This window comes from Salminus brasiliensis, chromosome 17 (genome assembly GCF_030463535.1).
Source record: "Salminus brasiliensis chromosome 17, fSalBra1.hap2, whole genome shotgun sequence".
Lineage (NCBI taxonomy): Eukaryota > Metazoa > Chordata > Actinopteri > Characiformes > Bryconidae > Salminus > Salminus brasiliensis.
In genome coordinates, this window is record NC_132894.1 from 10,343,773 (window position 1) to 10,366,106 (window position 22,334).

The window sequence follows — 22,334 nt, forward strand, 5'->3', positions numbered from 1 at the left end:
TATTTTAAAAAAAAATGATACCACCATCGTTTACAGTCGTAAACTAACCATTAGTGTATCATTACCTTTATGTGGTTTTATATATATATATATATATATATATATATATATATATATATATATATATATATATATATAAAGATTCTTGAAGTAATCAGATACAACAGATGTTTATTTGTCTATGAATACCCATTATTTATTATAGGAAAGCTACTTGTTCTTAAAATGTGTAGAGATAATAATAATAATTATAATAATAATAATAATAATAATAATAATTATTATTATTATTATTATCTTCTATCTATCTATCTATCTATCTAAATACAGTTTATACACACATTCAACCTTAAACTACAGTGGTACAGTGATGATATTCCACTTTTATTTTGCTACTTTAATTTGCACCCACTACTGACACAGATGTGCAAATGCACACACACAGCTTGTCCAGTGGTGGCTCAGCGGTTAGAGCGCCGAGATATCGATAACAGGGTTGTGGGTTCGATTCCCGGGCTCGGCAAGCTGCCACTGTTGGGCCCTTGAGCAAGGCCCTTTACCCTCTCTGCTCCCCGGGCGCTGGAGTTGGCTGCCCACCGCTCTGGGTGTGTGTGTACTCACTGCCCCTAACACATGTGTGTGTGTGTGAGTGTGTGTTCACTACCAGATGGGTTAAATGCGGAGGACACATTTCGCTGTACAGTCCACACTGTACAGTGACAAATACGTGCACCTTTACCCTTTATATATTTTGCTTAAGGTGCTGCCTACATGCAGACTATTATGAAAAGTGATAAAGTGATTCCCACTGATCTGAAGCATATACTTACTGTACTTGCATTGTGTTTATACTATAGCTAGCCATATGTATATATAGAAATATAATAATGGCAAAATAATTACATACATTGTTGTAATATCATCACAATATTCTGCAGAGTGAATGTCACTCATATTAGAACTAATTAGGATTTGTGTATATTTGTATAATAGCAAAGCATTCATTTTTTGGAATTATGTATGTTAAGTCCTAAAGGGGATCATGTCCTTGCTTTCACCTAGATGTTTCTTCTGGCTGGATGGTAGACCCTTGGTAATCTAAATAGCACATGGGTATGAATGATAGCGCTGTAACCTGTTTGAAATGCAGTGATGGTGTCTGAAAGTGTTATATAAACAATGTTGTATGTTTTGTATATCACAGTTCATAAATCAGCACTTCTACCGTCCATACTTTCCTATTGTCCTGTCTCTCTGAAGAGAAATTACATCCTTATGTCATTTTTAAGTAGCCATTGAACTTGCCCTTACTTGCCAATTTGTTTTTCCCAGCAGTGTGATAATCGCAAGATGGCCAATCACACCTGCTACCATTACATGCCTATGGGCTTTTTCTACAACAACAGCAACCAAACGAATGATGGTTGGCATCCCTCACAACTCATCCCGGTTCAGTGTGTTGGTTCCATCTTCTGCTGTTTCATCCTGGTGTCCAACGCCATGGTCATCGCAGCCGTGATCACAAACAGGAGGTTTCACTACCCCTTCTATTACCTCCTGGCCAACTTGGCTGCCTCAGACTTTCTTGCTGGGATTGCGTATGTGTATCTCATGTTCAACACGGGCGAAGTGTCCCGGACTTTGACTGTGCAACAGTACTTCATTCGCCAGGGCTTGCTGGACACAAGCCTCTCCGCTTCCCTGACAAATCTCCTGGTGATCGCCCTAGAGCGCTACATCTCGGTTATGAACTGGAAGGTCCACAGTAACCTCACAAAGCGGCGGGTGACCCTGCTGATCGTGCTGGTGTGGGCTATCTCCATATTTATGGCCACTGTGCCAAGCATGGGCTGGAACTGCATTTGTAGTCTAGAGCTCTGCTCCACGCTAGCACCCATTTTCAGCAGGAGCTACCTTATCTTCTGGTCCGTGTCCAACCTGGTCATCTTCCTGATAATGGTGTCCATATACCTGAGGATATATATCTATGTAAGGAGGAAAACGTCCGTCTTAAAAGCCCATACAAGTGGATCTATAAATCGCAAGAGGACACCAATCAAGCTCATTAAAACTGTGATGACCGTGCTGGGTAGGCTCCTGTTATCTCTTTGACTTCTTGTTGAACTACACTCTTTAAAAAAACAGAGAGGGTGTCAAATTTTTTTTGACGAGTGACATAGAAGAACCATGGTAGCCATTATGAACCATCATCACATTGAGACAGTAGTGACCTACTTGTAGACTTACTTTTTTATAATATTACCTAATTTTTTTTATAATATCCCATTTCCATTTGAATTACACATCACATTATAAGAGTATTGAACATGTGCACTACTTTAAGGCCTGCACACCTTAACGGTCAGGGTTCCATTTGAGTGTGTAAATGAAGTACAAGTAGCTACACATATTACACCTTGCAACATTATGTTATGACTGTCAGGAGAGAACATCCACTCCAGCTACCCAAACACACAAATAAGTCAGAGTTCAAAGGCAATGACAAGATTTGTTGATTGCTTATGCTTCCTCACAAAAATATTTTAAAAATCTCTGATAATAAGTTATCAGCTGGTTTCAAGGTCCACACTTTCCCCAAGTAAAACAAACGAAGTGAATTATGCTGAGCACAGCAATGTAATCTTTGTTTTTTTTTATTATGTAAGCTTATCACATGGTCCAATTAATTCATTATTAATCTATGTGCAAAGTCCTTTATTAATGTATTCCTGTCAAAGGTTAACAAATATTACTATAGTTTTTAAGGATCAGTGTTTCAGTTAAGCTGTAAAAAAAGCCATTTAATGTGGTTCGATGTGAAATGTTTTACTGTTGAGAGAGATATCTTTAGAGATATCAGTGGTGGTGATAGGAAACAGGGGTTGTGATGTCTACAATAAAACATAGCCATTGTATTTACTATCCAAAACCATCAGTTAACCCACTGCATTTTCTGAGTTTTCATATGTAATGTTGAGGATGGTAATATAGCTATAAGCACTGTAAAAGAAGCCCTTTCTTTGGCTACTATTTGTAAAATACTAGGCCTTGCATGCACCTCTGCACCATGAATGTGCTTGGCTTTAGGCCAAAACTACAATTAAACAAACACTGAGGCATCAAGCAGTGTATTCATAACCATTTCATATAATGAAACTTTCTGGGAGGGAGCTTTCAGATGCATTAAACACTTCAGACATCTGGTTCCTATCACTACCACTGAACAACTTCCAACTTGATAACCACACAGAATGACTTTGTTCACATTCTAATGATTTAATTTCGCAGAATTATTTAAAACATCACTGAAATTGCCCTTTAAATTTGAATGATCACTGTCTGGTCCGGTTGACAAGCATGACATCAATCAGGGTTTCCTGTGAAGAAGCATAAATATCTACTGTTTCACAATGTGGTTAACTGGGTGAATAAATAGACCTAATAGTAGTGACATTGCTGCTGCACATTGTGTGACACACAATCATGTGTAACACAATCATTTTAATTGGGAAAGGACTGTGTTTCCTCATGCTCTACTCACCAGACAAGATAATCAACTTGTACCCAACAGGATATTTGCCTTGAGCTTTTGTGCACCGTCAGATTCGCTGGGGCTCACCCCTGCTTTATGGCCTCCTGATTCTTATCACAGAGGTTGAATTTCTTGTCTCTTTTGTTTGGCTTTGTCTTCCTGTGTGCTAAACCCGATTCCCCCTCAACATCCAGTTGCCAGGCTTTTTAGATTGAGCAAATACAGATCAGCCAGGACATTAAACCCACCTGCCTCATAACGTGTAGGTCCTCCTCATGCTGCCACAACAACACTTAGCCATCAAGGCATGAATTCCACAAGACCTTTGAAGGTGTGCTGTGGTATCTGGCCCTAAGACAATAGCAGCAGCTATTGTCATTTTGGAGATGCTCTGACCCAGTCGTCTTGCCAATAATTTGGTCCTTGTCCCAAAAAGTCCCAAGATATCAGCTTAAAGAAGTGACCTGTGTATGCCTAATTTGTACATAGTCTTCACTTCACCTGTGTTTTTTGTTTGTTTTGGCTAATCATTGTACGTGATGAAGAAGTTGCTATTGATAAAAAGATGAAACCTTCAGGTCAGGGCAAGTGTCTGTACTGCGTGTGAGTTGTCAAACAAACCGGTAGAACGGAGGAGTCATCCTGCACGTCTTTTCCGAGGCTGTGTAATTATCTTCCACAAGGACAGGCTTTGCATTGCCTGGCATCTAAGCGGAACCACCAGGCTGAATGACTTTGTGGTTTATGCAGAAAGGGCCTTTAAAAGAACCTCCTATTTGATGTGCTTTGAGGCAGCGCCTTCCTTTGGGGCCCAGTTTCTCGCACTTGCGAATGGCCCATTCTGGCCTGTGTTATTGTCTTTCTCGACACTGGGAGAACATTCTTCCAGTAAAGCACTGAATAATTATGATACCTTGTCATGCGGTGAACCAACGCTGGCGTTTACAGCATGGAAGATTCTGAGTTATGTGATGTGCGTCAACTGCAGATAGAAGATGCCCGATTATGAGCACCATACTACATTCCAGCTTTGTCTTCTTGTGGCTCCCACAGAAACAAAGGCTACATTAATCTGTTGTGTGTCTCCTCTTTTGAAAAGGACGGAATTCTGAACAGAAAAGCCCTCCAACAAAAGCCAGTGGCAAGAAGCAGCTGGAAAGAAACTCTTTTGTTACTTTCTGCATCCCCTGAACATGCTTGAAATGCCCCAATGATATACTTTTACAAGCAACGATAAAGCAAGAGCTAGGGAGGCTCCCTTTCTGATAACTGTTGAAGGTTATTGGAAAGGCCTCCCCATTTCTCAGTTATAGCTTACTTAACAGGGGCAAAACTTGCATCATTTCTGGTAATGCTTACGCACATTATGTAGTAATGCTACTATATATATATATATATATATGACAGATTCTAACAATATATATATAGAGAGAGGGAAGGTAATAGCAACAGAATAGGGGTGTAATGATACAGAAAAATATATTTTACATTACACATTTGATGACCACATTTGTTGATGTAGCAAAAAACAATTCTCAAATTTTATTATGAATTTCTTTGCACCAACTTACATACATGTGCACTAAGGGAATAACAAATATAATGATTTTCTATATATTTTGAAAAAAATATTTTGGATATTGAACCCATGACCATTTGATCAATAACCTAGTGATCTAACCACTGAGCCACCACTGCCTAGTCATATCAAACCAAATTTTTAATTAAATTCTTAGCTTGTATAATGTGGATGCAGTACACTTCCGATTCAGTGGTGCCATTTACTGATCATTGTTTTGGTGTCAAAAACTGTAGTCCTGTATGTTATATTGAAAAAGTTGTCACAAAACCTTTTTGTGTTGTGGGCCAATCTAAACGTTTAACAAGAGAGACTTCAACAAGAGAGAACCATTCTCACATGGTTTGTTGTGATGCATTTTGGTGCACAAACCTAGATGCCATATGGTGCCACATGCACCGTTACATTAGCCAGGTGCTTTGTCGCGCTGGAGTCTTTAATCTACAGATTCTTAGCACTGCTGTGTTTTCTATCACTACATAACAGACAAAGCAGGGTAACTAATACTTTAGCTTTGGCTTAGGTCAGTAAGTGTAAATCAGAGCAGTGATACAGCGCAACTGATGCTTCAAGCATACTACTGTTAATGTGTCGTATTTTTTACAGCACAACATTATAACAAATCTTGAATTTTCAGCTTTGTTAGATCATGTTCGCTATGTGACAAAATCATTTGAGCAATGATACAGTGAACTATAGGTTTAAGTGAAGGTTATTAATAGCAAACAGAAAATGTAGAGGCAGAAATAGCTGCCTATGTTTCTATGTTGGGCCCAAGTGGCTACTTGAGGTAAGGGGTAAGAGATTCAATGTAAGATTTCACTACACTATTTCAGACGAAGGAGTATGTCAAAACTGAGGATATTTTTAGATATCGCCATTTTCTTTAGCCATCTGACTGAAATAAGATAAAAAAAGAAACACTGTGACATGATATGTATCAAAAAAGACCACCCCTAGTTCCAAGTTGTCCAAAATGTTTTAGTATTGATACACTCTTACAAAAGAGGCAACAGAGAGGAGAATAGAAAGCCTTTTTTGAACACTGAAGGTTTTCATTTTCGGCTACTTAGATATATTCAGAGACACATTTTCATTCACATTCAAATCTGTAATATGTAGTTTATCTTTATGTTGACAATCTCAAGATGTTTGTGATAATATTTAAAATAGTTGTGGTCAGTTTCAGCCTCTGTGTTACCACCGAAAACATTGGGTAGAAATGAACAGATATGCAACGAGGCCTGTACACTGAAAGGCCACGTGCAACAAACAAGCCCTGCCTTTTCCTCCAGATGTTTTCTACTTTGATTAGAGGGAATGACTGCACATTTTATACGGGATCACGCCTACCACAGAGGAACCCCCATTTGATGAGGTTTTGTTGTAAAATTTTTCTGGCTGTTCAGTGAGAGGCACTATAGCTGAGTAGGCGCTCATTCAGCTGCAGTATTTCAGCTCTGTGTTAGCTGCTGAAAACAGAATCCCCATTGTTCTACTGCAATACAGCAATGCATTCAAGAGCACTGCTTTAAGTGACAAGTCCATACATGCCATCTGCCTTAGTTTTCTTCTGTTTGTCTCAGCTTGTTTGGTGGCTGGCTGCAGACGTGATTTCAGGTCCTCTTTAAAGCATTCAGGAAAGCTGCTCTTATTCAAGCGAAGAGAGCTCTGTGCCGCTGTTTGTTCCCTCTACCCGCACATTTCAGAACAAGTGAAGGCTCATTGAACATGTAGGAGCAGATTTGTTGGCATTCTTCAGAAAAAAAATCAGTAACATGACCCATCGCTGGTGTACAACACACACCTAAAAGTGAGTTACAGGTCAGTGGCTCCTGTATTGATATATATGCTATAGGCATATGCTTTTTAGTTAACAACAGGAAATGCTAGGCTAACATTGTTTACAAACACTGGAGTCACCTATTTTAACTTGGTAAATACATACCAACATTTCAATTTATTTGCTTAAAAATTCTATTTAAATGTTAGTTAAACAAGTTCAAAACAAAATGATTTAGTTAAACAGCTTGGATAGCCCATATTTAAATTAACAATTTTAAGCTAAAATTGGAACTACAATAGCACCCCCATAATATCCAACTGTGTAATATGCATTCAAACTGGACAATGCATGAACATATGGTTGTATTGTCACATATTTTATTATTTTTTTATTTAGACTAAAGTAAGTCATACAGCACATTGACCTGCCTGTACAAAACAAATTAAGATCTGTATGCGTTCTGAGTGGGTTAAGATACTTTGTGCATGTGTTTACTGAGATAAGATTGATGAAAGTCTAAGGTCAGTGTTTTTATTAGCAACATTAGCGTAGCTTTTTCCATTGTAAACCAAAAAAGCATGATCTTGGCATGACAGATCGGGTCCCTTCTTAGGGAAGTCCAGAATTATTTATCTTCCAATACATGTAAATGTCAATAGGTTAAATCTGGTGGTAAATTTAATGTAATATTTAATATATATTTCAAATATTTTGCTTATAACATTAGCCCCAAAAACAGAAGTGCAAAACATGAATTATCTTCATCCACAGTCGAAACATTGTAAAAGTTAAAAGTTAAAACTCCTGCCTAGCATTTGGCCAACTGATTAAAAAAAATGAACAGACCGATTTTGCACCAACATTCCAAACACTTCAGACGCCAGAGGACATTCTGAATACTTCAGATGCCTCCCAAGAACTTGCCCTTGTCCAGAAACACAGTTTTATTTATTTTACAGTCATAACAAATGAAAAATATGTACATATGCATACAGTACTAACATTTTGTATTGGTGGTTTTGGCTGAACATCCAGGAACCATTTAATATGCTAAATATAAAGTGTCTGAGTGGTTACAATTTTGTCCCTGCCATACTGTGGAAACTTTGGCTCCATACTCCATAGAACGTGGTGAATAGCTCTGAAATAGCTGTGTTTATGCTTCTTGCAGGAGCTTTTGTGATCTGCTGGACGCCTGGCCTGGTAGTGCTGCTCCTGGATGGCTTAAAATGTGAGAAATGCAACGTGCTGAAGGTCAAGCGCTGGTTTCTTCTCCTGGCCGTCCTCAACTCAGTTATGAACCCCATTATCTACTCTTACAAGGACGAAGAGATGTGGACCACCTTCAAGAACCTTATGCGCTGCGTCTGCAACGGCACCCGCCGTCAGAGGTCATCTAGGGCCAACACCCGCACCACCAACTCAAGCCAAGAAACGAATAACAGCCTGCGACTCTCTGATGAGAAAAAGACATCCACTCAGGACATGGTGAAGGCCTAAAGACTTTGATTTGATGTGTAGTTGCATGACTGATTTCTTGGTGTGTACAATTTTGCTTAACATTGTAGTGCAGTCAGTACAGTCCAGAAGTCCAAAAGGATCTTTAAACTGATTTCATATTAGCATGGGATCATTCTAATCATTCTACCCCGTGAAAATGATCACAAAGTAGAGATAAATGCATTTCTTGTTTTTTAAGCATTTTTATTTTGTCTTTTCTTTGTTACTGTACACTCTTAAAAATGGGTCCTACACAAGAACCCTCTGTAGAACCCTTATTTTACAGAGTATAACACACACACACACACACATATATATATATATATATATATATATATATATATATATATATATATATATATATATATATATATATATATATACATATGTTATAGATTTCAGTGCATCGTACAAGAAGTTGGTGTAAATATGCATTTCCTGTATATAGAGCTCAATTTTATTACTTTATTCCAAGCTTGAACTGAATTTCTAATTATTTTAGACAGCAAGGTGCTTTTTAAAAATCAGTAAAGATGGTTTCCCAGTCTAGGATTAAAAGAGAATTATACAGATTTTCTTTAATTCAGAGATTAAGATGTAAAAAAAGTCTTTCAAAGAGGTTTGATCTAAAACGCTGAATTTTAAAGACTGAATGTGAATGACTCTTTTATTTACAGTGGTCGCAACAGGAACCCAGAGTCATGGTGTTTACGATGCAAACAAAATCATTTTGTTTACAGCCTAAAAAAACAAATGAACCTACACATGTCTCTTGACTGAGATTTCTGGTTTCTGTCTCCTCTATTGTGAACCATTCTGACTTGGTAAGTATTTCTATAACAGAGCATTTTACCTCAGGCCACCCTGAATGACTGTTTACAACTTAATGATTGAATTATACAGACTTTATAGAGTAAATTATAGTGCCAGTGGTAAACAGCCATTGGATATTCTGTATAGTTAAAGCATATGTTTAATCTAAGTCTGGGAAACTGGACATAATCTGATGTGTATTATATTGTTTTTTAGTTTATAAAGTCAAGCACTGTATGTATGCTGTCTGTTGCTGAGTAAATGAAATGCAGAAATGCCCAAAACTGTAGGGCTTTAAGATCATGTCTTTGTTTTTTTTTTAATGATGCATGATGATGTCAGAATTATATCGGTATGGACAAGTAATTGCTATAAAAACAGAGGTTTGACTGATATCTCACACATATATTTGATGATATATTTATTGAACATTGAAGATGAGCAGACTATTTGACTGCACTAAATATCTGCATCTTATTTATTTTACTGCAGAAATGCATGATATATTCTACATATATACATTTTATTACTGATTTAAATAGATAGCACTTCCACTGTAGGGTCCAAAAGACTGAGAACACTAGAGAAAATGCTTCTGTTTTTTTATTATTTTCCAATGTAATACATTTCCTTTTATTAACTTACATCATTATATCAACTCGAGTGAAAAACTTTAAATCTTTGGAATTTTAGCATAAATATTAGTTTCTTAGTATTTGGTGTTGTGTGTCCCCCTTTTACTTTAATAACAGTGTGCACTCAATCTGCACAGACTCCACGTTTATGCAAAAGCTTCTGATGAGCAGATCAGATCCCCCTGTTTGACCTACTAGTATAAAGGCCTTAATATTAATTTCCTTAAATGTCAAAATTTACCAAGAAATAGTGCAGAAATTCTAATTGTAATGTATTCAATAATTTTGAGTACATCTGAAATATATTGTATATAGACATCAGCTATTCAAATTTATACATTTTTTTAAATAAATAATTCAAAACTGCATCAAAGAAAGCCACAACCAAGAATTTCAGACCACCCAAAACAGGACCTGATGCTGGATTGTCAATAAGCTTGAAATGAAAATGTTAAAAACACTGCTTTGAGAATGCAAAGGCTGGGCCCAAAAAAAAAAACATTCTGCATTGTAAAAATCCTGTAAGTTCACCCTAAAGCATTGCATTATGTACAATTAACGGGTTGTACATTAAAGGGTTTATTCTCCTCTAGTAAATACTTTGAATGCAACAATACAAAGGAGAATTTAGTGTGAAAACTAAAAGCAATATTTTAAACCAAACACACATCAGTTCTGTAAGTTATGCTTACATCTGGTCCCCTTTTTTGTGTTTTGTGTTTAAATTTGTATTGTTTCATATTTTGACTATTCTGACAACAGATTTTTAGTTTTAGTTTTTTATTTGTTTTTTGTTTGTTTGTTTTAAATATCAAATTCTCAATGTGGTCTCAGTCCTTAGACCCTGCTGTATGTATATGTAATGTATTTGGCATCAATATAATTGCCATCAACCCATCATTGGCATATTGGACCGTCCCTACACTATATTATATTTTAGTCATACTGTATGATTTATGTGGTCATTATTGCTGGGTTATATCTTCAGTGAAGGGAAGGCCTGCAGACATAAATGTTGCTGTGGAGGCTCGAGTACCACATCGTTTAAAGCGAAACTCAGAGATAACAGCTGAATTTAGCCCACAATAAATAGCATCATGACAATTCAGCTCAAATAACACAAAACAGCTCCTAATACTGCACAGTGTATCAGATAAGGAGGAGCCAAGCATAGCAGTGTAGCAGCTCCCACAAAAAGGCTGTAGGAGAAAAAGTTGCGACAGCTTAAGTTGACTATTTACGTGAAACTGATTTAGCTCCCTTGTGAGTCATTCAGTTGAACCCAGATTCATAGTTTCACCCTAGAAATGACTATAGAGTCTGAATTGTAGCCAAACCCACATGCAAATGAAGAAGACCTGTTGGTAGAAGAGGTTATTCCTGTTCTGGCATGGCTGTATGATTTTTACTTTGAAAAATCACTGTGGTTGGTATTTTGATCTGTAAATCCTCACATCATGTACACATCAGGTGTAGATAACTGCCAACAAAAGAGACAGGAATCAATACTGTTTCATTCTTTATTGAAGGCATACAAATATCCACAGGAACATCAAGCAGGCCTCCTGATCGTAGACATGGCTGCTAACCTGTTTCATGTCTTTCATTGTTGGGATAGTCTGGTGCAGCACGTTACTCATTACCAGCGCTCTGATGCAACATGTGGTGACGCAGCTACATCACACCTGATCTTCACACCAGGTAGTGTAACTGACTAATTCTAAACATGCCTTTGGGGCCTGGAGGAACACCATGAAATCTCTGGAACTTAGTGTACGTACAGTTGTGGGAAAGCACCTTTACTTCCGCACTTGACGTGACTCTTCTACCCGATCTTAAGCAACTCCTCATGTGTGGCATGCCGGATTATCACATACGCCCCCATAAACAGGATGATTTATGTTTCCGGTGAGGAAAGCAATTCCAGACAGATTACTACTGGCCACAGAGACTGCAGGTCAAGGACTGTAAAGCCGTGGTCCACAGCCTTGTCACGTCACTGGTACAAACAGGAAACAAGTGTACAAACAATGAAACACATGGACAAATGCCTTGTTAGAGTGCCTTATGTTCATCTAGTGGTTTGAATGCAAATTGGGATTCAAGGTGAACCGGTGCTTCTACAATCAAGTGGACTCAGGATTTCCGGCACTCGAGAGATGAGTAATTGACCACATTGAGGAAATAATTGGGGGTAAATTGGTCTGCTTCTGATTGCTTGGGGCAATAGACAAGCACGGGAGTGGAATCATGGAAATCCTAAAAAAAAAAAAAAAGAAAAGAAAAACAACAGCAACAACAACGCAAAAAAAGCCATTGCCAAGGATTTCAGACCACCCAAAACAGAATCTGATACTGAAGCTTAGCATAAGCTCTAGAGGTTTGAGGGAAAGTGCTGGAAACATGACCTGCTTTGAGAATGTATCTACTGAGCATGAAAACAAAATAAGAAAGTAATAAAAAAAAGAAAGAAAACATGTGGAAACAATCTAACCCAGATCCTTCTAATGCTTTTAAAAACAAAGGTGCTTCAAATGGTTCTTGAAAAATAGTGTTGATCTAGATGAACCATTTTTGTAAGAGAGTGTGAAGAACCTTAAATTAATAAAGGACCTTTACATCCACTTGTTTATACCTTTTAAAGGTTCTTCACACTCAAACGTTTTGTACGTTTATGGAACCAAAAGTGGTTCTTCAACATCGCTACTCAAAGAACCCTTTGCAGTGCCCTTATATGTAAATGTGCAAGCAAATAGCAATTACACTAATTCACACCTCAACTACTCTTCCGATAAATGTCCCCCGACCTCTGTTCCACTTTGAATGGTGTAAGACTAGAAACCTTAGTATTTCGTCTCATATTTCAACTTAAAAACATCAGCCGGCCAGTGACGAATGTGAATTTGTTATTTTTAAGAGCACAGAGAAGAAGCCTTAGATTATGTGGATGGCATGTTTAGCAGAGTTGTAATTTGGATGTCTCACTTAAAAAGTTTGGGACTCTGGTCTAAAAGTTAGCAATTTTCATTTTGTACTGAATATTTAGCTTTGCAGTTAATTGGGACATCCTGATGTTCTGGATTAGCTCATCTTAGCTGACCAGTGTTTATCACCTGTGTTTTGAGATTTCTTGTAACCTTAATTCTGACTGTAGGCCAGATTTATGGATAACTGTGCTTTGTATTAGCCTAGGCTTAAAGGATTCATATCTTCTACTTGTATTTCCTGATGTTGTACGTCTTTTTTCAATGTATGTACCAAATACATAATCAGTTTTTACACAACTGGTACTGAACCTTTCTCAATTCCTTAAAATTTAGCAGACTGTGCCTTTAAGACTGATACACTGTATGTAAATGACCTCTGTTCCAATTGGCTCATCTGCATGCACCTCAATTCAGAAAACAGTGTTGAAACACTACTTGTAACTTCAGCATAACTACACAGAGCTAAACTGCTGTAGGCTAAATAGATAGCCTTAAATGCAGAGGAATCATTTGAAAATGTAAAGAGAAAACAAATGTATCAGAGCATGCAAAACAGTGAGATATGTAAAACAGCAGTAATGTGGTCAAACTATACAAATCCTAATAAAAGTTTTGGAAAAACAACCTGTTGCATTTTCTTTGGAACAAAACATACAAGGTACAAGGAAGTAGGCATTCATCAACATATTTCCCAAAAGGTATCTCTAACATCTATGTCAAAACCAAATGTGTTTGGGTCCTTAATTAGCTTGTAGAGCACTAGTGAGAATGTGTTAATAGCTTGGGTTTATAGTTATAGTGTGATCACAGCTACAATAGGACTTTCTCCTTCCATGCCCCCATGCAAACATGCAGTATTACCTCAGGGGCCACCCAGCTGCCCGTTTTACATGTGTCCTGTAAACCTTGTGGTTGTGTTGCTCTGTGCAGCCGCACTGTAATTAAAGTATATTTCAAATGCCAATAAAACAACACAGCTGGGTGAACGCATAGTCCTCAGGAGTTATGGAAAGTTGGTATTGTGTGTGAACCTTTTGTTACTCGGTTGAATATAAAAGGAGTTTTGTGCTTAGCTTACTGTAACAGTGTGCAAACAATACAATTCAGGACATGTATGATGTGGGTCAGTTATTAGCCAGCTGTCATTTTCAGTATTCATGGTCAAGTCATGTCATCCACTGGACCAACTGAATGGAGTGACTTTTAGGATGGTCAGACACTGGTGGGTGGGCTAGTATTCTTTTACACACATATAAATATACACACAAATATACAGGTAATTGTTAACTGCTTTACTTAGCCAAGAGCTTGTCTGATAGCATAATGCTATTCATAAGGCATTCTACTGCTCAACCCTGTTTGCTGTAGAAACATACTGTTTTTGTTGGTTTTCTATACATAACATATGCTTCCACTTTCCGAAAGGAAATTTACTTTCGGTGTGAACGACTAGAAACACCTGGCCCAGTTTATAGTTTTTCATTGCAAAATCCTCAGGTACTTGAACCCTGTTTCCACCTGGTCACTTAATCTGTCTTGAGTATCAGGATTATATCTGTATAAAGCCAAGCCACATAAAAATGCAAGTGTAAATGCACCCGTGATTCAATTAATTGATTTCTGATTGCTCAGAAATGTGCTGATTGCTCAAACCGCTTCAGGAGGTGGTATGAGATGATTTTGAACCACGTTATAGCACTGTGAACACATCGTCTCTCCAAGACGTATTCAACAACCGAAACTCATCCCAGTTCTTGCAATGGACTGCTGAAGCTGTTGCTTTCCCCTGAGTTTGGAAAAATGCCGCCATGTAAAATTCAGGCAGCATCCATCTTTTGCACAGCACAGGCCTGACTAACTGGAGACTCAGTTGACTATCAAGTGTAAGAGCATAACATGCTAACATCTTATCAAGATACAATCCAAATACTAGTTGCATGAAGTGACCAGGTGTAAACAGAGTCTTGTAGTCATTTAGCTCTATTCACCCTTGTTCACTAAGGAAGTTCTGCAGGCGCATTTTTAGAATAATGGGATAGGAAGTAGCAGACTTCCCTTAAACTACCTCTGCTATTGTATCCAGGCCAAAACATTTGCCTCTGTAAAACTGGATTTAAATGAAAACTGGATTTGTGAAATGGTTAAGGATCCTATGTAGCCAATATTAACTCCTTAACACTTAAAGGCCTATTACACACTACACACAGCCTGTAATAACACTTTTGGTCTGCTGGCAGTCCTTAGGCTTTTTGAGGGGTTAAACTGTTTATTTTAATATAATGTAATTTTGCGAGGAAGTGTGGGAGCAAAGAATCTGGAACTAAACATTTAAATAATCATCTAATCATCTATCATCTAAAACATTAAATAATCTAAAAGAAAACAGTCAACTAATGTTAGCTAAGAAACACACCACGTTGGCTAGTTAGTTAGCTCGCATACATAACTAACTAGTTAACCGATTAGCAGGTTGATAGCCAGCAAGATACTGAAAATATTTATAGCCAAAGCAGTGGCTGCTGCTTTTATTGTTAATGCCAATATTTATATTATACTAACCCACCTTTCCATTTTGGTCAATGTTTCAGTTCCACAAAGTGCTGCATGTGTTCTGTTTCCCAGCTTTGAGGAATCCAGGTCCAGAAAGTAAAACCAACCCTAGCAGCAGAGCCACCCAGGCAGTTGAGACAAAATTCTGGGGTTGTTTTTTTTCTTTCTGGATCACCCCTCTGGATTCCCCACCTATTCTGTTTCTGTTGATTGATTCACATACTCCAGTATTCAGGTACCTGTGTGTGGGATCACACTTGTGCATATAATTTCCAAGACAATCTATATGACATTAATACAATTTTATGTAATTCAGGTGGACATTATGTGTACCTATGGTCTGTTACCAGCTGAGGTTTAGGGCTGGTCGAGGCTGAAGGTGAGTTGTTTCTCCTTGGGAAAGTGGCAGAAGTGGAGGTGATTGTGGATGTGATTAGAAAGGGCTCTTTGCTTGATTGAATAATTAGTGGGCTTAAGGCATGGGGAAAGGGGACAGCAGTCAGCCCCTGTTTACCCAGGCAGTCTGCGTCAAACAACCGCACTGACCAGGTGTTTCTTATGGCTCTGAGCTACAGCCTATTTTTCTTAAACCTTCTGGTAAGTCCTGCTACTCATACTTTCCTGCTTTTTGTGGGTAAAGAAAGAACTGGATAAATTATTTACAATGTTTTTAAATACTAGTATTCTACTGAAATTATGTCATGTTAAGCGTATGGTTGCATATGCTTGTATTTTGGTATTTTGACATTTGTATTTAGAAAATAACAAAAAACAAATTAACTAGAAAATCATCTACACTACAAGCCAATAGGCAGCTTGAAAACCTCCCAGTGGACTGCTGCTTCTTTTAACAGTGGCTAGATCAGTCGTTCATGTCAAGAAGGGCCAGCGTATACTTTTGAATTGGTCCGGTTCCTGCTTTGCCTTTGTTACTGTGTCATGAACACTTGTGTTGGGCACGAGGTGCACCTTATGTGGTAAATGTGGCTTTGTTTCCAGTATTCAGTCAGAGACAGAACCTTGAGGTTTGTATACAAGGATGTTTGAGATAGATCTTTAACTGCCAATTTTCTCTTCTTTCCTGGTAATGTCTCATGTATGGGGTTTTCACATTGTAAAAATGTAAACATAGATATGTAAATTAAATGTATGTGGTAGGACATTGCCATTGTTTCAACTTTTCATTAGGTTTCCATCCAGATCCTGGAAGTAGAAGGCTGGCATGACTTGGATAATACTGAATATGACTGCTGGCCGATTACAGACCCAAACGATTACAACATGATCAGCTGTGGTGGTAAGTGGCCTGTAATGAATGCTATATTATGGATAAAAAAGAGTGATACAATGAAAAATCAATAAATAGAAATGAAGTGTTGTCATTTCAGACAAGTGTGTCTGATTAATTCGGATATGCTGTATATTTTTTATTATTATGAGTAGAGTGTAACATCTGAAAGACTTTTTTTGTCTTTGGAATGTATTTTCCCTCATTTATGAGTGTTTTTGAGTACCTACTAAATCTATCCCATAACATTTTCCCCACATCTCTTAATATGCTTTATTATCAGCAATTTTCTAAACAATGAATTACAGACAAGCTGGTCATTGCTGGATTTATGAACTCCTAATAGTCAAAAAAAGTTACTAGATAGCTAACTACACAATGTTAGCTGGCTGGATGGCTTACACAGTGGCAGTCCGGGAAATTTTGGCAGTCCTTCAGCTATGTAGACATCTGATAGACGTGTGCCAATAAGAACACAACCAAATATGTCTGCCATGACCCACAGCCACAGAAACTGCATCACTGTAATTTTTTTTCTTGTGATGACCTCTGCATTGCGAATCAGTAGTTTGAATGGGTGTGGCCCCTGGTAGACTAAGGATTCTTTGTTTAGCTAAGACACATTTGACTATGTAAAGTTTCGTCTAGATGTGGGGAAAAATAAAGGAAGATAAGTCAGGACCAGAATTTACTCACTCACACACACATGCTAAAGTAAAGAATGTTGCTTCACTGAAACGAAGACTGAAATAGAAGTGAAAGTAGCATCGCAAATATAAACCTAAGTAAAAGTAAAAAAAAAGTATGAGGTTAAAAAACTGATCAAAAGTGTGAAGAACAGCAAAACAAAACCAAGAGAGACTTCTCATAGTTCTCACAGATTCTCCCTAGGAATTACTTAAATATAAAAAAATATGTCTCAAACATGAATAAATACAATTCTTGTTATGGCTCCGTATCGCAAAGCAATCCCATTACCATTTTATTCTTCTTCATATTATTATTGTTTTTTTGCCAGATTTTCGCATATTGCATATCTCGTCCCACAGTTTTTGAGATATCAACACCTTTTCCAACTCTGAGTGTTCGGTCTGATTTGGGCTTGTAAACATATTTTTGATCAGACACATGGTGTCCATGTAGCAAAGGACTTTTGTGGAATTTCCTTACATTGGAATGAATGGGGTACGGAAGTTTTGGCACACTTATCTCACAATGATAAAAATGCACTAGTATCACCCAATCAGCCACATGGGTACCACAGCAAGCACTTAACAACCATCTGGGATACCATAGGAACTGCCCTGCAACCACCTAGCAACACCCAAGCAACCACTAAAACAACACTATGGTGAACTTGTAGCACTGTAGAAGCCATCTAACACATCTTATCACTTTGCAACTTAACAACACCATAGCAACCAGCTAGCAACATCATAGAAACCACCTGGAATACCACCAGCAAGCACATAGCCACTACCTAGCAAAAAGTTTGCATCCCTTCTGTGTTTCCTTCAGGAAATGCAGTTTTCTAGTTTGAAAATATCCATCAAGATATTGTACTTGAGTAAATAAAACTAATTATTGTGCACCTTTTCACACACACAAACACACACACTCATATAAAATGACTATTTGGCTATTTTTACAGGGTTAGAGATGGCCTGGGTGCATCGTCCTCCAGAGAAAGTCACAGATGGGGAGGAGTTTAATGTGACCTATTCTGTCACAGCCTCAGACTCCTTTTATGAATATGCAGTCAGGAACAGGATTTTCCAGTTCAGGTGAGTAGTCTTTCTCCAGCTAGGACAAAGTGCTTAAAAAGCAAAAGTACAGTGAGCGATCTGATTTCACAGCATTCTGATTTTAAGGCACTGTGAGCCTTTATATCATATTACTGAACAAATTCTGATGATATTACTGACAAGCTATAAATGAGGTGAGAGTGACTCCCTTTGGAGATAAATACTAAACTCTGATGGTAATCTGCCCTCCGGGGTATCTTTAGAACTTCAATTCCCTTTATCAAAATGTTCACCATCGGACGGTAACAAAGGCATGCTGTAATTTCATATGAGGTATGTATCACTGAAAGCTCATTGTCGAAGCTCAGTGAGAATTCTAAGGTTTTAAATGCCACAAAACAGTTACCAAGGTCTCAGAAGGTAATTAGCTTGAAGGGACAATGAGCTGTTCACAATCCTTGTTAGCAAAGACCAGATGATGCGAATTTCAAAACTTTATAAATATAACTCTGACTCTTTAACCCTTGTTCCAACAATCAGCATACATGGGATCCTCGAAGCAGCTGCCTAGCACTCCGAGAAATCAAAATAACTGATGCCCACAAAGCAGGATAAAGTAGATAGAAAAGCATTTTCTGGTTGCACTATTCTACTGTGCAGCGACTGCTGCAAAAATATGACCTTCAGTGAACATCAAAGAAACATCTCAACAAGCATGATGGGTTTGGAAACAAGTGTGGCCTGATGAAGTTAAAATAGCATTCTTTAGTCTTTATGAGCAGAGATATGTCTAGAGAAAAAAAAACATGAAAAGACCACCTCTCTAATGGTTAAGCATGGAGGTGGATTGATTGGGCGTGTTGCATCCAGTGGGACAGGGAACATTTCAGTGGTAGAGGGATGGGTGGATTCAATTCTTTATTTTAAAAGCAAACATCACACCATCTGTAACAAAGCTGAAGATAAAAAAGAGAATGGCTTCTACAGCAGGACAATGATCCTTGACACAGCTCAGAATCCACAATGAACTACCTCAAGAGGTGCAAGCTGAAGCCCCTGCCATGGTTCTCACAGTCCCCAGCCTGAAAATCTGTGGGTGAACTTCAGAAGAGCAATGCATGCAAGACAGCCCACGAATTTCACAAAAGTTCAAGCCTTTTACTGGACACAAAAAGCCGTTTAAAGCTGTGATAACTACCAGGTAATGACTATGCAGGGAGCCCAAACATTTTCTCCAGGCCCTTTCTTTTTTCCGTTTTTGTTCTTTTTAAACTGCGAAAGATGTAATGATTTAAAAGAAATGTGTAAAAATGAATGGTTGATGAATGTGTAATCTTTAACTTTATGTCTTTACATCTTCAACTTGCTTAGCTATTCACACACACACACACACACACACACACACACACACACACACACACACATATATATATATATATATATATGCACACACAAATAATACTTACCAAAATATTGCTTGTCATTGTAACTGTAACTGTAGCACTGCTTATATACTTCTTCTGCAGTAATGCCTCTGAAGCGAAGAGATTCTGCCATGAACACGAGTGTCCAGCCAACTGGAACAATGCTAATGAACACAACTGCTGTGTGTACCATGCCAACATCCACTCCTGTCCTCTTGCACTTATGGTCAGTGTATTGTACTCCTCAGTACTTTTAGTACAGAAAACACATCTGCTCAGGAACGTCATCAGTGGTTAAAGCTAAAGCGTTCATCCATATGTTCTCAGATGGCCACACACTGTGGTTACAATTTTTTTGGCCTGTAGCGCTTGTTCGGGACACTGGGGTCCATTGTACCATTTTCCAGTTTTTTGAGTTTATCTCAGAAACCAAATGTCCAAATGGCTATCAAGATATTTTTTGTTTGGCACATGATACATACATTTGTCTGTTAGTCACTTCAATTATATCAATATCAATTGTGGGTATTTCCCTCTGAACTGTTTCCAATGGTACAAATGGATCAATTCCTTCAAAACCCTGTGCAGGCTATTGTCAATATCCATTGACACCAGTTTCAGCTACTTATTAGGCCTTCACATGTGATATTGTAAGTACATAAGTAGGTACACAATCCTCTGATTGGCAAGTGTGTTCTGTAGGAACTATTTTTCTGCTATACAAAATTGTAGTATGTAAGCATGGATATTTATCAGTGCCTTTAATGCTTGGTGTTGTCCTTAATGCTTGGTGTTGCTCTTTTACTGAAGTGCGAAACGAAACACTAAGATTGGAATGGAAACATGTTGAATGTTCCACCTTCTACGCAGTTCATAGTACAACAGGTTTTTCTGGGCTTGATGTTCTCTTTAAGGACACTCATTTATGAGCCCATATCCTATATACAATAGTTCTTCTATTTATTTTTTGCTCCACTTATAATATTTGTGTGCATTTATGGGCTAAAACAATCACAATCCATGTTAACACATGCGTTTTTAGCCTCACTTTATTTCGTAGATGATATTTATTTATATGTTTATTCCGCCAGATATTTTTTAGAAGACTGAAATGTGTACATCTCTGTTCTGGCTTAGTGGCTTATTACACAATAGGGTGTATTATTCAGTAACTACAGGGACCTCTGTACAAACTGGTGAGGCTATTCTTTGATAATAAATGTGGCCAGTAGGCCACGGGCTGTTTAAGGGGTTAATGGATGGGGCTAAACTGCTGCAGGCTGAATTGGTAAATTCATTGAGTCATTTCCAAGTGCATGGACTAAAACTGTATTTTAGAAAAGTGCAGAAAATATTCACCCTTCACCCATTCGGTTTTCAATTTGAGGTTTGTGGAGATGAAAAAATCATGGGAAATCAAACAGTTCACACCTTGGTTCACACCATGGTTGTCTTTGTAACATTATATGACAATAAAACATATTTGAAGTGATATATCATACACCTGGACTGACTGACATGGACAAACAGCATAACTGTGACAATACACCTGTAGCTTTGTTGACATTCTTTGTTTAGAACCTGGCTTTTACTTACAAAGTTTGCTTACTCACCACAGTGCACAAACATCAAGCTCAGCACACCTCCCGTCTAGGTTGTTTTTAGACTGGATTAAATGTAATTGCTTGAATGCTCTACAGCTCATGTTAAAGTCTTTGAAAAATTACTGTTTACTGGCACAGAGAGGCGGAGGGATTTGCGGCCCTTGGATTCCAGACGATGGTGAGATTGTAACCCATACTGTGTCTAAAGCAGGCAAGATGAGTCAACTGCTCTGGACCTCAAAGGTGAGCAATAAAGCATCCATACCTCAAGGGATTAAATGCAGTCGGATATACAATATATATTATATTATATTATTTTATATTGTATTATATGACAACTTGAAGAACCATTTGCACATTTAGGGGCAGTGGCGGCTCAGCGGTTAGAGTGCCGGGATATCGATAACAGGGTTATGGGTTCGATTCCCGGGCTTGGCAAGCTGCCACTGTTGGGTCCTTGAGCAAGGCCCTTTACCCTCTCTGCTCCCCGGCCGCTGGAGTTGGCTGCCCTCCGCTCTGGGTGTGTGTGTACTCACTGCCCCTAGCTCACTAGTATGTGTGTGAGTGTGTGTTCACTACCACAGATGGGTTATAGCGGAGGACCCATTTCGCTGTACAGTGCACACTGTACAATGACAAATACGTGTACCTTTTTAAATTGTTCTTCATTTAAATAGTCCTAATTAAAGCATTCTTCAGACTGGTGGAAAGTGTTTGGTAGATTAGCAGTGGTTCTCAGCCCTGGTCCAGGAGAACTTAACTTCAGCTAGCTTGTTAATCAGCTGATTAAGTGGATTAGTGTTGGGAGCAGGGTAAACTCTTAAATGTGAAGGGCAGGGGGTCGGTCCTCCAACTGCTATATGCGTAGGATAATTAGAGTTCATTTATTCT

The 22,334-nt window shown here is 38.1% G+C and overlaps 2 protein-coding genes across 6 annotated transcripts in view; both read left to right on the top strand.

Annotated features, from left to right (window-relative positions):
* Positions 1 to 8,136, top strand: part of mcoln2 (mucolipin TRP cation channel 2) — a 27,375-nt gene extending 19,239 nt beyond the window's left edge. Inside the window, exon 16 of the mRNA XM_072661072.1 lies at positions 8,069 to 8,136. The gene's annotated coding sequence lies outside the window, so the exon portion shown is untranslated. The remainder of the gene's footprint in view (positions 1 to 8,068) is intronic.
* Positions 1 to 13,426, top strand: part of lpar3 (lysophosphatidic acid receptor 3) — a 14,029-nt gene extending 603 nt beyond the window's left edge. Inside the window, exons 2-5 of one of the 5 annotated variants that reach the window (XM_072661077.1) lie at positions 1,333 to 2,089; positions 8,069 to 8,385; positions 9,075 to 9,221; positions 11,375 to 13,426. In XM_072661077.1, coding sequence (XP_072517178.1) covers positions 1,351 to 2,089; positions 8,069 to 8,385; positions 9,075 to 9,173 — 1,155 coding nt within the window. In that variant the 5' untranslated portion in view covers positions 1,333 to 1,350 and the 3' untranslated portion in view covers positions 9,174 to 9,221; positions 11,375 to 13,426. Of the gene's footprint in view, positions 1 to 1,332; positions 2,090 to 8,068 lie in introns of all 5 variants that reach the window. The other 4 variants (XM_072661078.1, XM_072661075.1, XM_072661076.1 and 1 more) reach the window with 4 other exon arrangements.
* Positions 13,427 to 22,334: the final 8,908 nt, after the last annotated feature.